Source organism: Athene noctua, chromosome 3 (genome assembly GCF_965140245.1).
Source record: "Athene noctua chromosome 3, bAthNoc1.hap1.1, whole genome shotgun sequence".
In the NCBI taxonomy this organism is placed as follows: Eukaryota; Metazoa; Chordata; class Aves; order Strigiformes; family Strigidae; genus Athene; species Athene noctua.
This window is the reverse complement of record NC_134039.1, coordinates 85,791,223-85,812,712: the sequence shown is the minus strand read 5'-3', so window position 1 is coordinate 85,812,712 and position 21,490 is coordinate 85,791,223. Positions and strand designations below refer to the sequence as shown.

The following is a 21,490-nucleotide window of genomic DNA, read 5'->3' as shown; positions in this document are numbered from 1 at the left end:
GGGCTTCACTGGTAGGGAATGCCCTGGAGCCAGAAGCTGTTTGCTTTGGAGCCTTAATTTTCTTCTGCTTAAAATTATAACCAAACAAAAAGTAGTGAATATCAGGATACTCCTGACGACTGATAACATTTACATCTCTGGAAGGTATAATAACAGACAGCACAAGTTTAGCTTATCTGTTCCTGTGCCTTCTATCGCTCACGCTCTCCAAGAATGGAAAAATTCCTGAATTGCGGCTTATTGAATGTTTATTGTTGTCTGTGGTCTTTTTCTTACCTTCTTATCTCTTGAATCTATATTACATTAAATCTCGCAGGTGTTCTTCCTTCTGCTAATTGTCCATATTGCATTTGTGCAGCACTGAACAGAGCTGTATCTTAATCCCGGTTTAAGGTTGAGCTGCTCTATTTGTGATACGGTAATAAACAATAAGAAAAACCAACACCGTAATGAATAGCTTCTCTAGTGGTGGATCATAGTGGGACATTCTCATCCATTTCTACCCAGCCCTTACAGTGGTAAGAGTAAATTTTCAAGTAATTGACTTGTTACTCTTTAGATTGAAATGACAGTCCTAATTTCTACTCGCCCTTGGTAGTTATTTAAGCAGCTGCAGTGTTAAAGCTTACAGCTGTGACAATTTTGCCAGTTTTATGTTTGTTGGGGAAGGTGAAGAGAAGGAGAGGAAAAGCAGAAATGGGAAGGAAGAGGTTAGAGGAACCATTAGTTTTGGTCTGCTTTGGTAAACTCAGAGCATGGATTCACTGTCCTTGTCTTCAATGTGCTTCTCAGCTCTTTTTCTCTTTTTCAGGCTGGAAAATTGTGCTTTTCACTGCATGGATTTCTCTGTCTTAAGAACAATAAGGCTAATGGTAGGAAATTTGCTGAGCAGAGAAACTCCACAGTCTGTCTTTCTGCACAAGTCATTTGAACCAGTTTGGCATTCTGGTTTCTGTCTCAGCAGTATTTAAATTTACTTGTTAGCTATCTTTTTTTTTTTTTTTTTTTCCCCCCCCCCCTGCTGATTAGATATTTTGTTTTAGTTTATACCTTGAGTTTCATTTAACATTTGTTCCTCACACTGTTTATCTGTTCCACACAAATGAGAGGCAGTTCTTCAAGAAGACCTCTTGTAGCTCTCTGTATGGATGGCTGTAATCCCTATGTAAATTGTCATCTTGATTGGGAAAGAAAAAAAGTTGGCAAGGCTTATTTTGGGCTTTTTTTTTTTTTTTTTTTTTCTTCTTTGTTGGTTATGTAAATACAACATCACAGCAGCTGACTGAAGTGGTTGAAATTTTTGACTCAAATAATGGTTTTTCCAATATGTCACAAGAAACAGAGTAATTCTCAGGAGGCACTTTGTAACGTACAGGTGAAACAAAAAGGTCAGGGAGTTTCCTCCTAATCTCTTACAATTAATGGGTGACAGACTTCAGTATTTTAAATTGTTAGAATGATGAAGTTTACAGTCCTTAAAGGAATCTAGAGTCTTAGCTGCCTTATAGGTATAACTGTGGATGTTTTCTGAGTTAATACAAACATCTGAACTTTTTTGGATTTTACTAAGTGATTGGCTTCACTGATAACTTTTGGCAATGAGTTCTGCAGGTTAATTATGCATTTAATTGGTTTCAAATTTGTTGCTTTTCAATTTCACTGTTCGCTGAGTATCTCCTCGGTCTTGTATTATGAGAAGGAGTAAATAAGAGAGCCTGACTCACCTTCTCTGAACATTTAATTATTTGGTATACCTCTATCACCTACCCTTCTATGTACACAAAGCCCTTGTGATGGTTTTTTTGGTCTTTATATATCTCCAGCTTCTTTCTTCTCTGAAACTTTTGGCTGTAGTGATCAGAGCTCTAGGAGGATCTGGGACTTTAGTTTATGTCAAATAATGCAATCTCGGTGTGGTGTTGTCTTCTCTTTCCCCTTTTGTTCATAAATTTATTTATTTGGCTATTGTTATGCACAGGACAAGGTTTTATTGGTTTGCCTGCAGGAATAGAAAGTCTTTCTCTGGGGCTTTACAATCAGAATAAAAATGTTTCATGCGGCTGGTGCAGACTTTTGCTTCCAAGTTGTATTATTTTCCATTTGTCCTGATTGTCCGACCTGTCTTCAGGTTGTCTGGTCTTTGAAACTTAACAGCTTCTCATGATGTTCTCCGTGGTCTTTGTGAATTAACGTGATTTCCAGTTGCTGTTGTCCCAACATACCCCTTTTTCTAGATGACTGCTGAAGTCATCTCAATTGTGAACTGCCTGAAACATGGGACATTGACCACGTAATCTTCTCTGGTTTGATCTTTTTGGCCGTTTCTAGCCCGTAATTTTTTATTAAAGCTTTGACCGTTTAATTGGCTTTTATGATTATTTGCTTTACATTTTTCTTTGTGTAAGATATTGTTCAACTATTTTTGAATATCCCATTAGTCAACTGCTTTATTCTTTGCTAGTGTGAGAAAAAATTGTAGTAAAATGTAGAACTTTGTTTTTGTAACAGCCAGTCAGTGCCCTGCAATGTTAATCACTCTAAATGTTCCGTCAACAAATTTACATGACAAGGATGCCAGAATAAGGAATAGAAATATTAGCATCAGACCCTCTCTTAAATGTAGTTCCTGCCTCCAGTTAGTAATTGACATTTATAAGTTTGGGCTCTTTTCAGTTGTTCAGTCCCAAATTACTAGCACACTCAGACATATACTATCTGAACTGGGCGGGGTTTTAAAAAAAATATTTAAAATTATATTAATTTGTTTTTCCAGCGTGGTCTTTAGAAAAAAATCAAATGTTTATCCCCATGATGCTCTTGCATCGACTCTGCTTTTTCCATCAGTTTTATATATTTTTATATATTTTTTGTGCTTAGAGTATTATTTATTTCTGTTAGAATAATGCAAACACCAGCAGAGCTTGAAGTATAATTATGTTAAACACTGCACAGATGTGTAGTGAGTTCGAGGCTCTGCCCTAGAGACTCTGCAATCAAACGAGAAGAGAAATAAAAGTGCAGTGAATGGAAGTTGGACATGGAAATTCAATGACACGTGTTATAGGATTATATAAAGGGAAGATGCTCACCAATAATCAATATATAAATCAATCCTGGCTCCTTTCAGAGGTACTCTACTCAAGGCAGTAATTCTCTTGTGGGTTTATTTCAGAATAATTTGCTAAAGCTTTAAAGGAAATTCTGAAAGACCAGCATTGTAATTTGGTAATTAAAATACAAAGAGCATTAAATCTTGCTGTATCCCCACACACGATTCCTGCCCTTTCCCTCTGCTTTCCCAAGGCTTTGCTTTCTAGCTTTGCTAGAGTCTTTTAAACAGGTACAGTAACTTTTCTTATCATGTAGGATTTTCACAGTTAAATACTTTAGAGATATGATGAAAAGAACTATGTTACTGTCCTGTTATTTGCTTGAATCAAGTTTTCGAAATGCCACAAAGGACGAAACAGAAGAGCTGAAAAGCAGTAACTTATTAATTGGAATAAATTTTGTATATCTTTTATATATATGGCGTACCAATTAGCTACAAATATTTTCTTTACCAGGTGAATTTTTCGTCTTTCTTGATAAGAGAAGGTCTTTTGTGAAAGCTGTAGCATTCCCAAAGCTGACCAAAACGATATTCCCTCGATAATGCTGAGGTTGAATACCTAAATATTTCACTGTGAAGTCATATGCCCCATTTAAAAGACCAGCTTGTTTCTGAGTTACAACTTCTATTTGAAATTATAAACTAATTGCAGTTCTTTTATTATCAAGCTGATTAAGAAAATCTCTTTGTTTTGGAATAATGGTAAACAGTATGGCTGCATTATTTGAGACAGAGTCAATGAGTTCTGACCGTTTGTTTATTACTGAAGAGTTCAATTTTACAAGATCTACTTTCAAAAAGCATACAGAAAATCTATTGTCTTAAAGATATTTTGAAGTAGTGCCTTCTTGAACATCCAAAAATGAAGGTGCTGCTTATATTGTATCTTTCAAATTGAAAAACACCTGATGTAGTTACAAGTGATTCAATTTTGTGTCTTAAACAGAAATCAATAACTTGAACAGCTGAGAAGAAATAAGTGTACTCTTATTTTGTATTCAAAAGTGGATTTACCTACTTGGGCATCATCATTTTTTGCTATTAGTGAAAATTGGTTGCCAGGAGAATGGACTGAGAAGCCAGTTCCAATGATGCAACTTCTGTTGAAAGAAATTTCTATTAATTCATGTGTAGTTACGATCACTCGATACGAGAAGCAGGATATTCACGGATGGAAAATAACATTGGAGAACGTGTTGTCCCTGAAGCTGCTAGACCTTGCTACAGTAAGTTATCTATGTGATTTCAGATGAGATTGACTTTGAAGTGGGCTTCAATGAGATACTGAGTTCTCATTGCTTATATTAGTGCCGCATCTATAAGAATTATTTCACTGTTTACTTTCCGTCTACGGAGTCTTCAGTTTACAAGACAAAAAGAAATAGGTTGTAGCTTTTAAAAAATCTGATAATACAATATCAAAATGTTGACAAACGATGCTGGATTCCTGAAGCAGGAATAAAGATTCCTAGAATGAAAGCTTAGAAGATTTAAAAATTTTCTCTAGTTTGAATATTTAGGTATTAGGCAACTGATGTGCAAGTTTCTTTTTTTGGACTTCAGTGGTGAACTGGATTGAAAACACCTCTGGAAGGCTGGTGGTTCTATATGTTTTCCTTTGGTTTACATGATGTATTGTTTTGAAGTATATCAAATATTGGCTCGCAGTGCTTACTAATATCTTTTCTTTATCCTTCTGATGTTCGTTTCATCCAGAAATTTCAAAGTACTCCTGTAAAATTATTATTAGATCCATTCTGAACGCAGTAAAAAAGGGCAAATATTTATGACTTCTACAGCAGCGGTATAGCAACAAAGATGGGAGTAGAACGTAATCCTAAATCTCTTTACTGACTGTTGTTTTCCCTGAATTTTACAGGATAATAGTCCTCTTGCTCCATTTTTATATAGAGAAATCAGCTTTGGCTCACACGGAGCAGTCTGTGCTTCTTTAGGATTAGTGGAAAACTGTACGTATTTGACATACGACTGAAACATCAGAAGCTGTCAGAAATGGTTATAGACATTTGAATTGCTACAAATACCTGGCAGCGGTACAGATAGTCTTTAAAATGTTTGATCTTTTTGGACTGTGTTACTTAAATGAAAAACATGTATACATATATAAAGTTTCAGAAATAGTCTTGACTTCCTTCTACTCCTGTGGACATACATATATGTAATACACATTTGTTTAACATCTCTTTTTTATTTTGAACTGTGTTTGGATGGAAACACGAGGCATTTGTGCATATTGCTAATGAATAGAATAATCATCCATGTATTTTAATTTTTATTGTCAAGAAAATAAAATCTTCAGAATCTATTGATACCAAACTGAACAAACCAGATAATTCACTGGATGAGGAGCAGAGTTTGGGGATAAGTAGAGCTTTTCTTTAATACTCACATTGCTTATTTCAAAGTAGCTTGGTACAATGTCACCTTTCTGCCTCTTGTTTTAGGGATAGGATCATAAAATAAATCTGGCTGGAAGGAACCCAGAGTCCTCTCAAGTGATTCGTGACTCAGTACTTACTGTGCTTCTCTGGCTTGAACCCTGTCTCTGTACACAGTGTCTAGGAGACCTTGCTGATGAAGAAGGCACAGTAGAGGTGATTCAGTCTCCATGCTTGGAGGTTTTCAAAAACCAACTGGATACGGCCTTCAAGTACCAGAAATGGCCTCTTAGTTGACCCTGTTTGGAGTAGGAACTACATGGCTTCCTGGGGTCCCTTTGAGTACCTCAGCTATATGTGTCTGCTCTCCCTAAATCATCCACCAGCTTCAGCAAGTGTCCCACATTTTCCTTGTTCAGCTTTTTACTTCTACCATAGTAACAGAAGCTCCTCTTCTTGGGACAAGAAGATCAATGAACTTCTGTCTTGGTGGAGAACAATGTTCCTTTGGATTTTGGTTGCATATTCCTGTGGTTTACATTAGAAATTGGAATCCATAACTCTCTTGTTTGACACAGTGTACATTTGTTTTTTTCTCCTTTGGTCTATAACTAGATTTATTAAATGAAGCTTCCACGTCACATGTTCTGTATAGACTAGATCTGAACTTGTTCGTAAATTTAATTTTTTAATTATCTTCATTAGCCTCATCTTTTTTTATTTGCACTACTCATTCTTCATTATTTTTAGAAAATGTACTGTAGCACATTTACTGGTAATTACAAAAGCTTGTTTTAATTACAGTTGTCAAAGGATATGTTTTACAATGCATTATTGTTGTTGCTGTTTCTAATTCGTAAATACTCTCTACCTTTACAAGTGAAAATTAACATAGTTTTTTTCAGTCATGTGTCTGGATCATTTTTTGTGGTTAGGAAGGATTTTGTGACTAGTGATGGCTTCAAAAAGGAATTGTTGGAGGGGGAAGGGAGAAGCATATGTTTTTAAGAATAGCCATAAGTTACTCCTATTGCCCATTCAGAATGATGTGTATATTTATATATTGAAATACATGTTAAAATTTAAACCTGTTGCGATCCAACATATATTAAATGTGGAAACTGAGAATCATTTTTATTGGGACACTATATGTGGTGAATGAAGACTGTAGTTTTGCTGATAATGTATTCAAGTAATGAGCCTTTTTCATCTGATATTATCAACATGCAAACGTGACTACATGGGACTGTACATGACGGGCGAGCATAGTCCACTGAAAAAGGGTTTCTGGGCAGAGCAATTTAGTGGACATCAAATGCTGAGTAACTGTTTTATAGTGTGGCAGTCGTTGTCTGTCCCTGAGTGACATCTCTGTCAGTGAGCTCATGAATTCAACCCACAGGTTGTCGGTGAGCAAACCTCAAGTTGCAAAACAAATGGAAAATCTCCCAACAGCTAATGGTGAAAGATCGTTTTTTGAGATCCTGCTTTTTTGTAGTACTGCTGCATCGCATTGATCCTGACCTGCCAGCAGTTCTCCTGCGAGGTGGTGCTTCTGCAGCTGCTGAAGGCCAGCCCTCTGCCACCACTTTCTTTTGCCTGCTAATCCATTATCCTTCAAGTACACGGGTGCCCCTGAAGGCCTGTGGATCTTTCATGTGACCTTTCTCATGAGAGAAGCCCTCACTGCTGTAGTTAGCATTTCATTTGGCAGATCCCTTTGGTCTTGTTGTGACCGGGTGCTCTTTCTGCCCCCAGACCCAACGCCTGGTCTCACCCACAGTCTTGAATGTGGATTCAGAGACCTGGACCTTTGGTTGCCCACTTACCCTTCGTTCATGATGGGTTGATGAGGAAATGACCATGGAGCAGCTTGGCAAGACCTAGGCAGAGCACTTGCAGATGGCTGGCGGTGATTTATAAATCCAGTGTAAAACTGGACTTTTATTTTCAAGCAGGTTATTCTTCTCTGCCAGAAAAATACAGACTGAAGCCATCTCAGCGGTGTTCTGCTGTAAGCTCGGTGGATGTTAATGAATTTGGAGCTTGAAGTCTGCACTGAGGGGGCAGCTGTAGACCTGGGACTTCCGAGTGCTTCAAGAGCTGATTTTGAAATCTGCCTACAGATTTCTCTTAAGCTACCTGGTAATGGTTTATCCCCTGCAACTTATTAAAAAATAGCAATTATAAGACTGCACGCACCTTGAACTTTGCCATATGCAGCTAACTGGATTCCTTTATTTTTAAAGAATTATTAAACATACGTTTTCAGTCAGCTGCTTATTTGTTCCCTCACAAAGGACAAAATGTATCTGTGTCTGTTGTATCCACCATGAGAAGAGTTTGGCTTCATCACGGGGCTGCCCTGCAATTGTCCCTGTAGCCACGTACGAGGCAATGCACGGGAATTCTGTTGTAGACATCCATTTCTCCAGTGATGGAAACTCATACCAGTGCTGTGCTAAATCACAGAATCAACCAGGTTGGAAAAGCCCTTGCAGCTCCTCCAGCCCAAGCATGACCCTCCCCCTGAGCGTTCCCAACTCCCCCAGATCCCTCAGCGCTGGCTCAGCCCGACTCTTCAACCCCTCCAGGGATCCCGGGGACTCCCCCCTGCCCTGGGCAGCCCATTCCAACGCCCAACAGCCCCTTCTGCACAGAAATCCTTCCTCAGAGCCAGCCTGACCCTGCCCTGGGCAGCTTGAGGCCATTCCCTCGGGGCCTGGCGCTGGGGCCTTGGCTCCAGAGACTCATCCCCCCTCTCTGCCCCCTCCTGGCAGGGAGTTGCAGAGGGCCAGGAGGTCTCCCCTCAGCCTCCTCTTCTCCAGACTGAACCCCCCCAGTTCCCCCAGCCGCTCCCCAGCAGACCTGTGCTCCAGACCCTGCCCCAGCTCCGTTGCCCTTCTCTGGCCACGCTCGAGTCATTCAATGGCCTTTTTGGGGTGAGGGGCCCAAAACTGAACCCCCTCAGCGAGGGGCGGCCTCCCCAGTGCCCAGCCCAGGGCTCAGATCCCTTCCCTGTCCCTGCTGGCCATGCCAGTGCTGACACAAGCCAGGATGCCGTTGCCCTCCTTGGCCCCCTGGGCACACTCTGGCTCATTCTCACCCCCCCCAGTCCCTCTCTGACTGTCAATCCAGGCACTACTTTTGAAAATGAAACCCAGGTTGGCCTTTAAATCTTGGTCCAACTTCCTAGTGATTCTGAAGTATTTAATATTCGTGATCTGGTTTTGGAGTTTAATTTTGGGTAGGCTTGGGAAGATGGGCTGCCTCTCAAAGGTGACCTTCTGAATTTGTTTTCTAAAGAACACCCAGGCAAACGCTTTGTTTATTAGAGTTACTTTGTGAAGAAGCAATGAACCCGTTCCAATCTCGTTTACAGCTGAAGTGCAGCATTCAGCTAATTGAATACATGGCTACTGTTAATTATTTTGTTACGGCTAATTGATATTCACTGGGATCATGTTGCTGCGGCCCCATAAATATAATATTACCTTACAGGTTTTTATTTCTGCAGTGAATTCTTTTCTGTTGGCATATTTATATTGTCTCTTGTATAAATGAATAATTTTTTTCTTTTTTTTTTTTTTTTCCCCAACTTTGCTGCGTCTGCGTTACTGTACAAATGCCAGGGATAGTAGCTATATGAAAGAAGTTTTTTTTTTTTTTCTCAGTTTCTTACTGGCCTGACAAGTCTTCCAGTTACTTTCATAATATAGGGAACCAAACCTTTGGATATAGGTATTATTTAGTATTCTTATCATCTAATATTTCTACTTTATCAGTGATATGAAAGTTTTGATAGGATCAGGGCAATAAGCAGCGTGACTATTAATTCACCTCTTGGCCCCATATCCTTGGTGCAGTAAAATCCAGCTGTTTTGATCACTAATTATTTTGGGAGGCAGGGAACCAAAACCAAAAATCAACCCCCCCAAAAAAAAAAATTTCCAGGGCAAAAACTTGCATTCAGATGAATATCCTTGAAACAAATGTTCTTTGCATTTCCCCTGCTCATATTTTCTTCCATATATATAAATTTAGTGATCAGATACCATTAAACAAATACATTTGTCCTTTTTGAATGGTATTTGATCAGCAAGCAAGACATGAAAAGAGTTTCAACTCAGCTGGACTTGGAGGAGAGGATGGGTTTCATCTCCTCCATCATTACTGTGCCCTTGACTTGTTGTGTTTTTACACCCTGAAAATTTCTGCTCTTGTGAATCATCAGTAGTGGGGCAGGTGAATTAAGTCATGGTGCTCTTGCATGGGTTTTATTATATCTTATTGACTTTCCAAAGTCAGTCTTGCTGCTTGGTTTCAGGTCATCGACAGACTCACGTGAAACACTATTGAATTGTAAGAACTAAAACTTAAACTGAGTTCTCAGAAGCGTTATGGAACATTAATTTTACGTTTTCTTTGTCACTTGCCTATTTAACTCCACTCACACACAAGGAATGTTCTTGTGTTTGCAGATATTTCAGGGGTCGTGAGGTGGTTTGACATAAAATATTTGTGTATGGGTAACTATGGTAATGCATTAAAATATTGTATTAAGATATTTGGGAGAGGATGGTTTAGGGGAGGCACAACCTGCAATGAATTTTCAGCTCTTTCTATAACCACCAGGTCTGGGAGGTCGTACAGGGATTATCTAGAAAAAGCAAAACCATGATCCATACGAAGCATGTTAGTTAGGCTGTGGACTATTTAGCGTAATCAGCTTTGGAAAAACCTGTAATTAGTGAATAAAGGCTGATTTAAGTGGTGGTGGACAGGGCTGTAGCGTGTGCTCTGTGGCACTACACTGAAGATGTTGAAGAGGTTGGCAGAGGGGAAGGTTTGGTTCATCCAAGTAGAATTAAAATTTGGCTGTGTGCTGTTTGGATGAGCAGGGTTATTTTTGGTGAAGTTGCATTAAAAAAACCTTTCAGATAGTTTTCTGCATTTTTCTAGATTACAGATACGCCTGGCATGCATGCATTTTTTTGCTTTCTTTCTATTCAACATTATATAGTAAATTAAATTTGACTTTTGTGTTGGTTTTTTTTTACATGCTTCAGGATATAGAAAAAAAGGTAAGTAGTTAAGTAAGGAACAACCAAAAATCCAAAGGTTGTTTTTTTTTTTTAATTCTTTGACTCTTTGCTAAAAAAAAAATCCAAAACGAATCTTGACAAAGAGAATTAAGTCCTGTATCTATACAAGTATAGCACAGTATGTGGTGTAAGTTTTCTGACATGCTTCTAGGAGTGTGACCTGGAGATATCATCTCTAGAAGTAAGGCTACAACAGTTTACCATTTCACATGGTGCTGCTAAAATAGGAACTTTTTGCAGCTGGCTTTGTAGTACGGGTGAAAATAATGTTAGAGGTAAATGACTAATGTTGAATAGGCAATTGTGGTAATGACCACTGATAGTTAATTATTAGTCACTAACGATATTTTATTATTAAAACATTATGAGCCTGGAGTGAATTTGCACTGATAATTTAGGCATTAAATTCTCCATAGCTTGTTAAAAATCACTTGTCTGGTATTTCCTCTGGAGGTTTTACAGCTTTGTATGTATTCTGTGTGAATGTGTGCTCTTTTAATGTATTCTATAATTCTTAATGAGTCCCCTTAATACTAGATATTGTTACATACTACAGATGAAAAGCCAAAAACATGTCAATTTGCTCAGTAGTGCTGGAAGCAGTGTCTCTTAAATGAATACACAAGTCATATTAGTCATCAAAAGATAGATATTAAAAATTATTCTGTATTATTTTAAGATATTGGACATGGGAGTGATCCTACAGCAAAGAGTTTCAGCTTGCTTGGTTGAATACTTCAGCTGATCTAGGACTTTCCAGAGGAATGATTACTAATTAAAGGGGACAGCAGAGTTTTAGATGTATTTTTTCGATCTGCTTTTGCAAATATGTAAGCATTTGGTTCTTTCCAAATGTTCATGTGTTTAGAATTAGGCATGTGCTAAATGCATTCCTGAATTGGGGTTTTAAAGAAAAAACAGCTACTTCAAATAAATTCTTTTTACCACTGCCTACAAATATGTGGATGCAAGTTCAGCTTTTCTCATGTCAATATGTCCACGTAGTAACAGTTAACAAAAAAAGTTAAATATTCAGGTTCTGCATACATTTTTTAGGTAGGTTGAGCAAGTTACCCTAAGTTCAGAAGTGATCTGCAAAGTTAATTAAAAAAAAAAAATTATCTCGGCATGATGTGCTTGGTTCCATCTTCGTGACATTTCTAAATACGTTTGGACAAACTGTGGCACAGCTGTTGAGGAGCGAAGGAAAAAGCCCAGTACAATAGACAATCTCTTTACATTTTCAATGCAGCAATCATCATCTTTATTAATACACTGTTTGGCAAAAACTAATAGACTGCAGTTCTCAATCAATCGTTGTATATTCCTTACTGGTACAATTTAGAGTAGATGTTTTGCTTTGTAAGTGAGGCTCTTTCTTGATCCAGTTTTATCTTTCTACTTCTTTTTTTAGGCCAAGCAGCTGGAGGAGAAGGACAGAGAACTGAAGAAGCATGATGCCTACTACAAAGAGCAGCTGGCTCGACTGGAAGAAAGGGTAAGCCTTCTTTCCCTTCTAATGAAGAGTTTTCTGTCGGTTTCTGCTACTGACTTTCTGGTTATGTTTTACTGTTAAACACGATGACTTTTCTAAGGAGATAAAGATTAAAACAGTGGCCAGAGGGTTTTTTGGTATTAACTGCTACTGTTTCTGGCTTAATATTGACAAGATGGAGGCTTTAATGTTGAGAATATTGTTTCCTGTACTAAGTTCTCACATTTGCAACGAGATTTTGTCTGACACAGTAATTACATACAGAGAAATAATCTGAACGAGCTTACTTTTATACCAGCACTGCTGAAAAGCTGGTGTAAATGAAGGAGTATCACCAAATAGTCTTAAAATTGCACGTGAAGTGTGCAGATATATACTGAGTTTCTTCTTTTGTTGCGGCCCACAGTTGCTTTCGCTGGGTGGAGTTGGTGGTTCCTCCAAAAGCCACTAGTATGTGGAGAGTTTAATGTTAATTGCAAGTTGTTTATGCCATGTTCAAAAAGCACTTCTGTGTCTTTTTTCACAGTAGACTTGAAACTAAACTGTTCAGAACAGTTTGGTAAGCTGTGTGACATGCTTACAGTGTTTTACCATATTGCTGTTAACATTCTTTTTCTTTATAGGGTATTATTTTATAGGGTGTTAATTTCAAATAATTACTACTGTCATAATTTTCGAGATCCCAGGTTGGTTGTAACCTTCAGTCTGAATACATTTGCCTTCTTTCCCCCTCTGCCTTCTTCCTGAGCCTACCTATTGTTGATTAATTTGGAATTTTTTTTTAGCTAGTTGTGAAAACAGCATTAACAAGATATATATTCATTTATGCAGCTTAGCAGGATAGAAGAAAACCCCTTGTTTTTATGGATCAGGAAGAAGAGCATGTTGTATGAATTATCAGTGTGTATAATTGGTCTTAATTAATATTTTAAATAGAGGGCATATCAGATACTGTCTCAGTGTTTTGTCCTGCCTTTTTGAAGATGACATTAATGAAGTCATGTTCTTAGCAATGAAAAATAGTTTGAAAGGATGAGGGTAAATTAGTTTAATGATTGTAAAACTGCATTATTTAAACAGTTAAAAAATTAAGATCCTTCACAAAACCCCCCCACAGAATACCTTCCTTATTCTCAAATAACTGGCTGGTGTTAGAGGGAAAATTTTCTGCAGTATTTCATCCAAGGTGGCTTCCTATGGGGTGGTTGTGCCTCTGCTCTTAGTTATTGGCCTTCAATTTTATCATCGTGGTGCAAGTAGTACTGGAGTAATTCGTGGCAAAGGATGTGTGATAGACCGTGATTCTTTGTTTGAAAGTTTTTTTGCTTTACCTTTTTAGAGTGCTATGCAGCAAATAAGGTTTTATTCTTAGTGTTGCTAGGTCGCTGATACAGTGCCTTCACTTGCTGCTGTTAATTGAGGCTTCCAGTGTGGAATTGCGCTTTAACAGGCACGTGAGTGAATCACTTTTGTGTACAGATGAGATGATGAACTATAAATAAGCGTATCTGAGCACTACTGAAGTGTTGTCCACCAAGCGATGGTGACATAGGTGATCTCTGCCATCTCTCGCTTCCTCTTCTTGGACTTGGAAGTCTCCAGGGCTACAGCGGGCAGTTCTGAATTGACTGGTTTATGCCTTGGGTGATGTTTGCTGTCTTCAGAGTGGAGCTCTCGTGATGCTAAGCTTGGCTTTTCATTCTGGCTTTTTATTTGTAAGCTAAGGAACCTTTGCTTTGCCAAATTGCCATCCAGGTTGTTTTCAAAGTACATGTGCATATCTCTTCCACACAAAAAAAGAGTTGTTGGAGCTCTGAAAGGAGGTGAACTTTGTACTCCAGATCTGGCTTTGAACTTTTTCAGAGATGTGCAGATTACAGAATGAAAACCTGCTGAAGCAGAGAGGTCATGTCTCCTGCAATCCCAGCTTCACTGAGGCTGGTGCCTGCAGCCGTTATTAAGGTCATTTGTGAGATTCTGTATTGGTGATTTTTGAGCAATGGGATGGAAGTAGAGCTTTAAGAAAAAAAGGAAGGTCTGGAAAGGCCTAATGTTCTGGAAATTACAGAGCAGGGTAATAGGCTGGTTATTTGTTCTTAAACTTGTCCTGATTTCAGTGAAAGGTACACAGAGTCAGAGTATGGGCTGCTCAGCAGCGGGAGGATCAGGATGGGGCGTGAGGTGGGAGCGGAGTAAGCGGAGCTCAGTAATTTCAGTATGAAGAAATGTGCCATATGAGTCTGTCACCTGTGACAAAGAATGCTAATTACATTCTCAGATCATTCTTACATCAAATAAGCACACTTTAAAAATACTTCAGTCATGCGTATGTGGTATTTCAGTCTGTTGCATCATTGAGTGTCAGAGCTCATCTGTATGATTAATTGGCTTTTTGATTACTTAGCTTTTTCAATTAGAAGCTTCGTATTTGTGTTCTTCAATGCTGCTGAAAAAACAATGCAGACATTGATAATAAAGGGAGACGACAACAGAACAGATTAGTGTCAGCACAGTGTGCTCCTTATGGAGAAAATTATTATACATATTCAGTGCCAGATGAAGTCTGTCAATTATAAAATATTTCAGCGACTGAGTGAAGATGCTCAACCTTTTCAGGGGATTAATACAGGACAAAATAACTGTGCACCAGTGACAGCTGTGATACTAAAACATAAACAATTCTATTCTCCAGGGCACTATCTGTTCATAAATTTGGTTTATGTGCTAAAAACCTTTTGATACTTTCCAAAAACCCAGCGATTCCCCTAACAGCTGCCAGTGTTTCTAGGTCAAAGATAGCACATACGCTATGAGTTATTACATGCTCCACAGCAGCAAAGCAAAATGAGATAGGTTAACAAAGGAGTTAAAGAATAACCTTCTCATACTGTATATCTGACTAGGATGTAAAGCTGTTATTTAGGAGTTTGCACACTAAGCTTTGAGGAAAAATTTGTCAGTGTTTTTCGTTGTCTGCTCACAGGCTGATGGTGCTTCTTGGCTACAGCAAAAAAACCCCCAAGAGATCTCAGTATTCGAATCATTGACATATGTATACCCTCCATTGTCTTAATTATTTACTATAATAAGGTGGCATTAGTGGTATTTTAAACCATTTGATTTTTTAAATTTTAAAATAGCAGAGGAAGAAAAAGGCAAACTAACATCTTGGGCATATTGAGCTTCTTGCTACCTGGAGGAACAATCCTACAGCGTCTTTCTCTCGCACTGCCTCTTGTGTGTATCCCCACACACAATCTCACACTTGGGTCCTGTTGTATCCATCATGGCTCTCTTCAGCTCCTCCACGTCCATCATCCTTCCATCGTGCCACCGGTCTCAATGTCAATGCCAAGCCCCAGTGCCTATAGACTTCACAAATACCTTTACATCTCTAATGTCACTGTGATGTGGAGGTTCCAGTCAACAGCAACAGTTGCATCGTCCGCAGAGCAGCTGACACCCCGTCATCTTTCACCCAGTTGCTTTTGCTTTAGGGTATTTTTGCTATGAAGGAAACATGACTAGAGCCTCTCCTGCTTCTGCTTGTAGTTTTGGCGCCGTACGGACAGACCCAGCGAGGTGTGTCTGCATGCTTCTGTCACTTTGAGGATGATGCAACTCTCCCTAGTTCAGATTTTCTGCAGCAAATCCGACTGTTTTCACGTTACACTGCTTTATAAAACTATTATGCATCATTACGAGAATCATGCCCCTACTCACAGAAGCAGAAGGAAATTAATTTTAATACACTGCTGTATGACACAACTACTTAGTTTATCAGTGTGAATGAGCAAGAGATGTATCCCCGTATTAATCAGGGTATTTCTCACTTAAGCTAAGTTTCCATGCTTTTGAGTTTCTTAGAAATACTTTCAGTATGGAGTAGCATGCGTGTGAATATGCATACCGGGTAAGGTAATCAAATTATTCTGATAGCATTTGGATGTTTCAGCGTTACGTTACATACGCTACAGATTTAGCAGTCAACAAGTTACTGCCCTGATATTTCTTTGTTGTCAATTCTATAATTTCTGTGCGTATCCTTGCTGACTTCAGTGGCCTTTGTGCGGAGAGACTCCTGCACCATACAGGGCTTACTGCTAGATCAGAGCCTGAGAACATAGACATAAGTTCCGCAAATTTGATCCTCTTATCTGCATCCATTTTTTTCATGACTTAAATTTTGAGGAAGGATTTGCAAATCATAGGTTTGGCACTTAATTTGGGGATTCTACTTACCATGTAGGCTGTCAAGGAGCATTAACCTTAAGGTAAAATGAGCACACGGAGCACAAAGCTGTGAGCTGATGGCACATACTATACCAGGTGTTAAATAGTATTATCCATCCTGCTTGCTACAGTAAATAGGATTTCGCTATTATGATGTGTCAGGTTTTTCAGAGAAATCAAATTTACTAGACACTAAACTGCCATCCTCACTGCTGAGCAGCTTTATTCTGGGATCTTGTGTTCATACTAATCCTGTTGGTAGGAGATGCTTATACCAATTGTGTGTGGAAATTATAATTTAATGATCTCTTCCTTTTTTCTATTCAAGGCTTAGGATGGACCAACATGCTTTGCAGCGATGGCCCCAGTGCTCAGACAAGGAGATGATATACAGTTCAGCTTCACAGCCAAGTATTGGCTTTTTGTAGGTGTTTATAATGAACATAAGTGCTAAGATGCAAACAATGCGAGTTGCACATTTGTTCAGATGCTTCAGAGTCTTGTTTACCTTTTCAAATCTCAACAACTAAATAATCAGAATCTGTTTGCTGTGTTTTTCGTAAACTGTAGTTTGCAAGATGCAGATAACAGAGAGGGACTATTATAAAGCACTGTAACTACAAACATATTTATTCCCTGCAACGTATTCTAGCAGTTTAAAGATTTTTGTTTCTATTTAAGATATCAGTCTGTTTACTTCCTTTGATCTTGCTTGACTGTATCAGCAGGAATTTCGTAACCAGCGGATGATTCTCCTCTCACCTCTTGCGTTCAGAAGTTTGTATTTACTAGAGCAAACATGTTTACTCCCCACACATTTGTACTTCATTCTTTCATGTCTTTCAAAACCAAATATCAGCGATGTAGGTACAGTGTTTTAAGACTTGAGGCTGAATCCAGCAAAGTAGGAAACGGTTTTGGCTGATGTTACTATGTACTGAGCACTTAGGGGAGACACAGAAAGCTCAGCAAACCTTTCGTCAGCGTTTCCATGAAGAAATGGAATTAGCTCTAGCACAGAGCTGACAGACTTGCTAAGTCACACTTGTCGGTTAAGTGCAATGTGTGGTTTCTTTGGACACATGAAATACCAGTAGGTTTTACCAAATTGTCCATTGCAATAGAAAATACCCCTCAAATAGATTTCTGTTCTAAGCATAATGTATGGCAACAGGGATAGTCACTGTGTTCCAAATTTGCTTTATATTTTGCATCTTTCTTGCCATCGATGAGTAAAGCAACGTTTTGGTAGCAGCTTTAATGTATACTGCCAACATCTTTTTTGAGAACATGGTCTATAAAGGAATCTCTTGTAACTGCCCCGACTTTCAGAGTTTCTCCAGTTGCCGCTATGGAGATGCTTCATAGTCATAGAATGCCAGGTTGGAAGGGAGGTGAAGGATCATCTAGTTCCAACCACGGGCAGGGCCACCTTCCACCAGCCCAGGTTGCCCAAAGCCCCGTCCAACCCGGCCTTGAACCCTTCCAGGGAGGGGGCAGCCACAACCTCTCTGGACAGCCCGTGCCAGGGCCTCACCACCCTCACAGGAAAGAATTTCTTCTGTAATTATTACTTCACAATTTTGAATTTTAACCAGTCATTATAGCAGCAGTCTCTAAATATCCATGCTTTGAAGGAAAACAGTTCCATCAATCCTAGCCCCTTCTTTTTTTATGAGATGTCAGTGGTTTTTTTCTTGTTTCTATATGGCTGGCTGGCTATTTCTCCCTCCCTATATCAAGAATGAATATATATATATATATATATATATATACACACACATATACACACACACTCCCTGGGTATATCAGGACATTAACTCTATTTCCAAACATTTTTCGGATAGAAGCAATAAAATATATTATGGCTTCCATTTGACAAATTCTGCTGTATATCACATCATATCATTGTAATGAATTGTGGTATTTCTGTAAAGTTATTGGTGTCTTTTCTTCTTCAGATGGATATTCAGCTGCGACAGCGGGTTCTTGCAGTTTTCCCCAAATCAGTGCAGCAAGAGACCCGAGTATAAAATCAAGATAGATTAATTTCTTTGTTTGTACTTGGGTTGGGAGACTTTTCTATGTCTGAGCTCATAGGCTGCACCAATGAGATAAAAGTAGGAGTTCATCAGAGTTTCCCAGTGCTTTGTATTTCCATACTGCTCATGAAAACCACCCTTTTTAGTACTGACCAGAGCATAATGTTTTTGTCAGTTTAGCATAATAAAGCTGTCAACCCAACCTGTGATCTTGCTTCATGTTGCCAATATTAGAAAATTCCTCTCTTCAAATTTCATTATATTTTGGGGATAGAGCTTTTGTTGAACGCTTCTTGCCTGGCAGGTTGAGATTAGGAAACTTGCTACCAATTACAATATCTGAAACCTCAACCTGATTGACAGACTGAGCCGTAGCCTTCTGACTGGAGTGCTGCATTAATGCACTACCTCCCTATCTTCCTGAGCCACAAGCATTATTCTGAACAACTGGTTTTTAAGCCTCGATTTTATTTTTTTTTTATGCTCATTATCTTTTATTTACCATTTATGAATAAGTAGCTGTTTGTTATTAAATACACACCTTGCCCATATATATATATATATAAAAATTATTTTTTTTTCTTACCCCTGAGCCCATGAAATATGCATGGTGTTTTCTTCTGAGACATTTTTCCAATAAAAATACTTGTTTCGGTCTCATCTTTCACTATCACATATCCAATCAATAGCAATGCTGAAATGCTGCTTAATAACAAAATAAGGAGTTGTTTCATGCTGAATACTAGGTATCGGTGTTTCTCTAAATGTTTATAGATTATTTTTCCATTCTGTATGTGTGTCTTTATATAAATGGAGACCAAAAAAAGTGCAATAACTAATATTCCAGGCTTTTTTCCCCTCTGCAGTAAGACGCCTGATAACTTTGAACATGTGACCACAAGTTTCATAGAGGTTGTTTGCAATCCTTTTTTTTTTTTTTTTTTTTTTTTTTTTTTTATCCAGTATGTGCAAAACCATGGCTTGGGATGGTTTTTCATTTTTGGTAGCTTTAGTTTGGGGCAAAAGATGAATAATTCCATGTTTTGTATTTGTAAGAATTTGCAGAAGACCTAGGGCTAATGGTATACTGGATGCAAACTAATAGCTTGGAGTCCTGCCACAGTGATGGGTTTATGTGATATTTCAATATGCTGTGTTTTTTGCGATGCAGTTAGGCAGTTTTTCCCCTTTATTTTATCTCTATTAGCATCCTTCTCTAACCCATCATCATTCTTACAACTCTGGTTTACTACATTTTTCTTGCACCACTGACCAGAACTGACTGATACTTTCCCTCCACTCTTCCTGCTACATTTCATTATGGTTTTTGGCCTTACGTTGCTGTTTTAAACTCATCCTGAAGTCTCTTTCTCTGCCTGTAGGATGCCTCAGTGTCATTTCACACAGTATTTCGGCACTGACATTTCCTCAGGTGTGGGGGAAGGTGTGTTTTTGGGGTGTGGTTGCATTCTGCGTTATGCAGGGGTACGCTCAGAGAGGTGGGATAGACTTTGATTGGAGATGAGGATGCTCAAAACCTCTAAAATTCAAACTCTTAGAGATTTTGGTAGCTAATAGGGGATTTACTGACCCAAGAAACAGGGAAATAATATTCTTCAGGAACTGGCTATTTATATAGTGCTTTGTGTTTATCCAACTATCACGTAGCTTTGAAAAGATGATTTCTTTCAAAAAAAAAATTTCTGTTCCTGCAGCTTTTAAGTCCTCGCTGCTTGAATTGTATATTTTTTTTTTCTTAACTTTTCCACAGTTATACAATTGTCACTACTCTGGATCTCAGCATTTACTGACCTCCTACTGTACTTTAAGAATAGGAATTTATTTACGGTCCCATGACAACTGGTCATCACTAATCATTATTTTTCTCTGAGTGTGTTTCAGTTTGCGTTAAAGTCACTTGAATCTTGGTGCTTGTGAAGTCTGAACACATGTATGTGCTTTTTCTATGAATAAAAAAATACTGGGGAGGTTGAGCTGTGATGCGAGTAGGAACATATGGGGCAATACTGAAAAAAGGAAGCAGTCGTAAAGCAGCATGTTGGGCAGCTCCTTCGCTCTCCCTCTTCTTTATTCCTGTCTCTGAAATGATGTTGTCAGGAGAGCTGGATAGCTCGTTCCCTCTGCCATTGCTTGCCTTGTCTGATGGAAGGACTGGAAATCACAGCGAGCGGGCTGTGGGAGCAGGCACGGCTGTCCCACGGGATGACCGTCCCCCAAAAGCACACGCCGGATCCTAATTAGCCTAAGCAGGTTGTTCATCCAGCACCGCTCCCTTCTATGAATACAAATTAGTGGATGCATGGAGTTAAACATAAACATGTCAGTGCTGCCTAAGTCACCCTTAGTGATTGTGTCTGCTTCTGTTTTCGTTTATAGCTTCGGCTGCGCTTTTCCCCTTCCTCTTCTTGAGCAGCAAAGCAGAGTGCCGTGGAAAGAGAATTTTTCTAATAGTCAAAATGGAATAAACTGAAGAAATTTGTCATTTGAAAGTTAAAAGGCAGCGTTTATCGCATTTCGTAGGATATAGCAAAATGTTTTAACATATGGGTAGTTAATGAATAGCAGCTTTCATTTCACTCAGGTCTGTTCCCTCCTCCCACCCTCTTTCCTTTACAGAAGTTGAAGTTTGGGAACAAATACTGTACTAAGTTAACACTATGCTGAAACAACACTCAGTGAGCTAGTTTGCTTGGATTTCTTTGTTAAGGTAACATATTTAGAAAATACTGCAACTCTAGACTGAACCACCTGAGAATTAAAATACTGAATTTTTATGATACCTTCTAGAGATTTTACTGGCTGTATGTTATTTGGAATAATTCCACAGGAATAATCCTTTAGTGTCTTGCAGTTTCCTGGGAATCAGATATAAATATTCTCCTTAAACGTATTTATCTTTTTAATATAGTCATACATTTTTTGAATTGCTGAGTAACTTTACTTCTAGGCAAGCTGATCATTGGATGTAAAAAAAGTGGAATACAGACCAGTCCCTGTTACCACTTGTTTTCTGTTCTCTTGTTGTCCATTGTGCAATTGCATTGAAAACCAAGAAGTACCTAATTTAAGGATGCTGTCCATTT

At 38.6% G+C, this 21,490-nt stretch overlaps 1 protein-coding gene across 2 annotated transcripts in view; it reads left to right on the top strand.

Annotated features, from left to right (window-relative positions):
- CHCHD3 (coiled-coil-helix-coiled-coil-helix domain containing 3) overlaps positions 1-21,490 on the top strand; it is a 163,089-nt gene that overhangs the window by 92,317 nt on the left and 49,282 nt on the right. For both annotated transcript variants that reach the window (XM_074903541.1, XM_074903540.1), the window contains exon 5: positions 12,031-12,114. In XM_074903541.1, the coding sequence (XP_074759642.1) occupies positions 12,031-12,114 (84 nt within the window). The remainder of the gene's footprint in view (positions 1-12,030; positions 12,115-21,490) is intronic.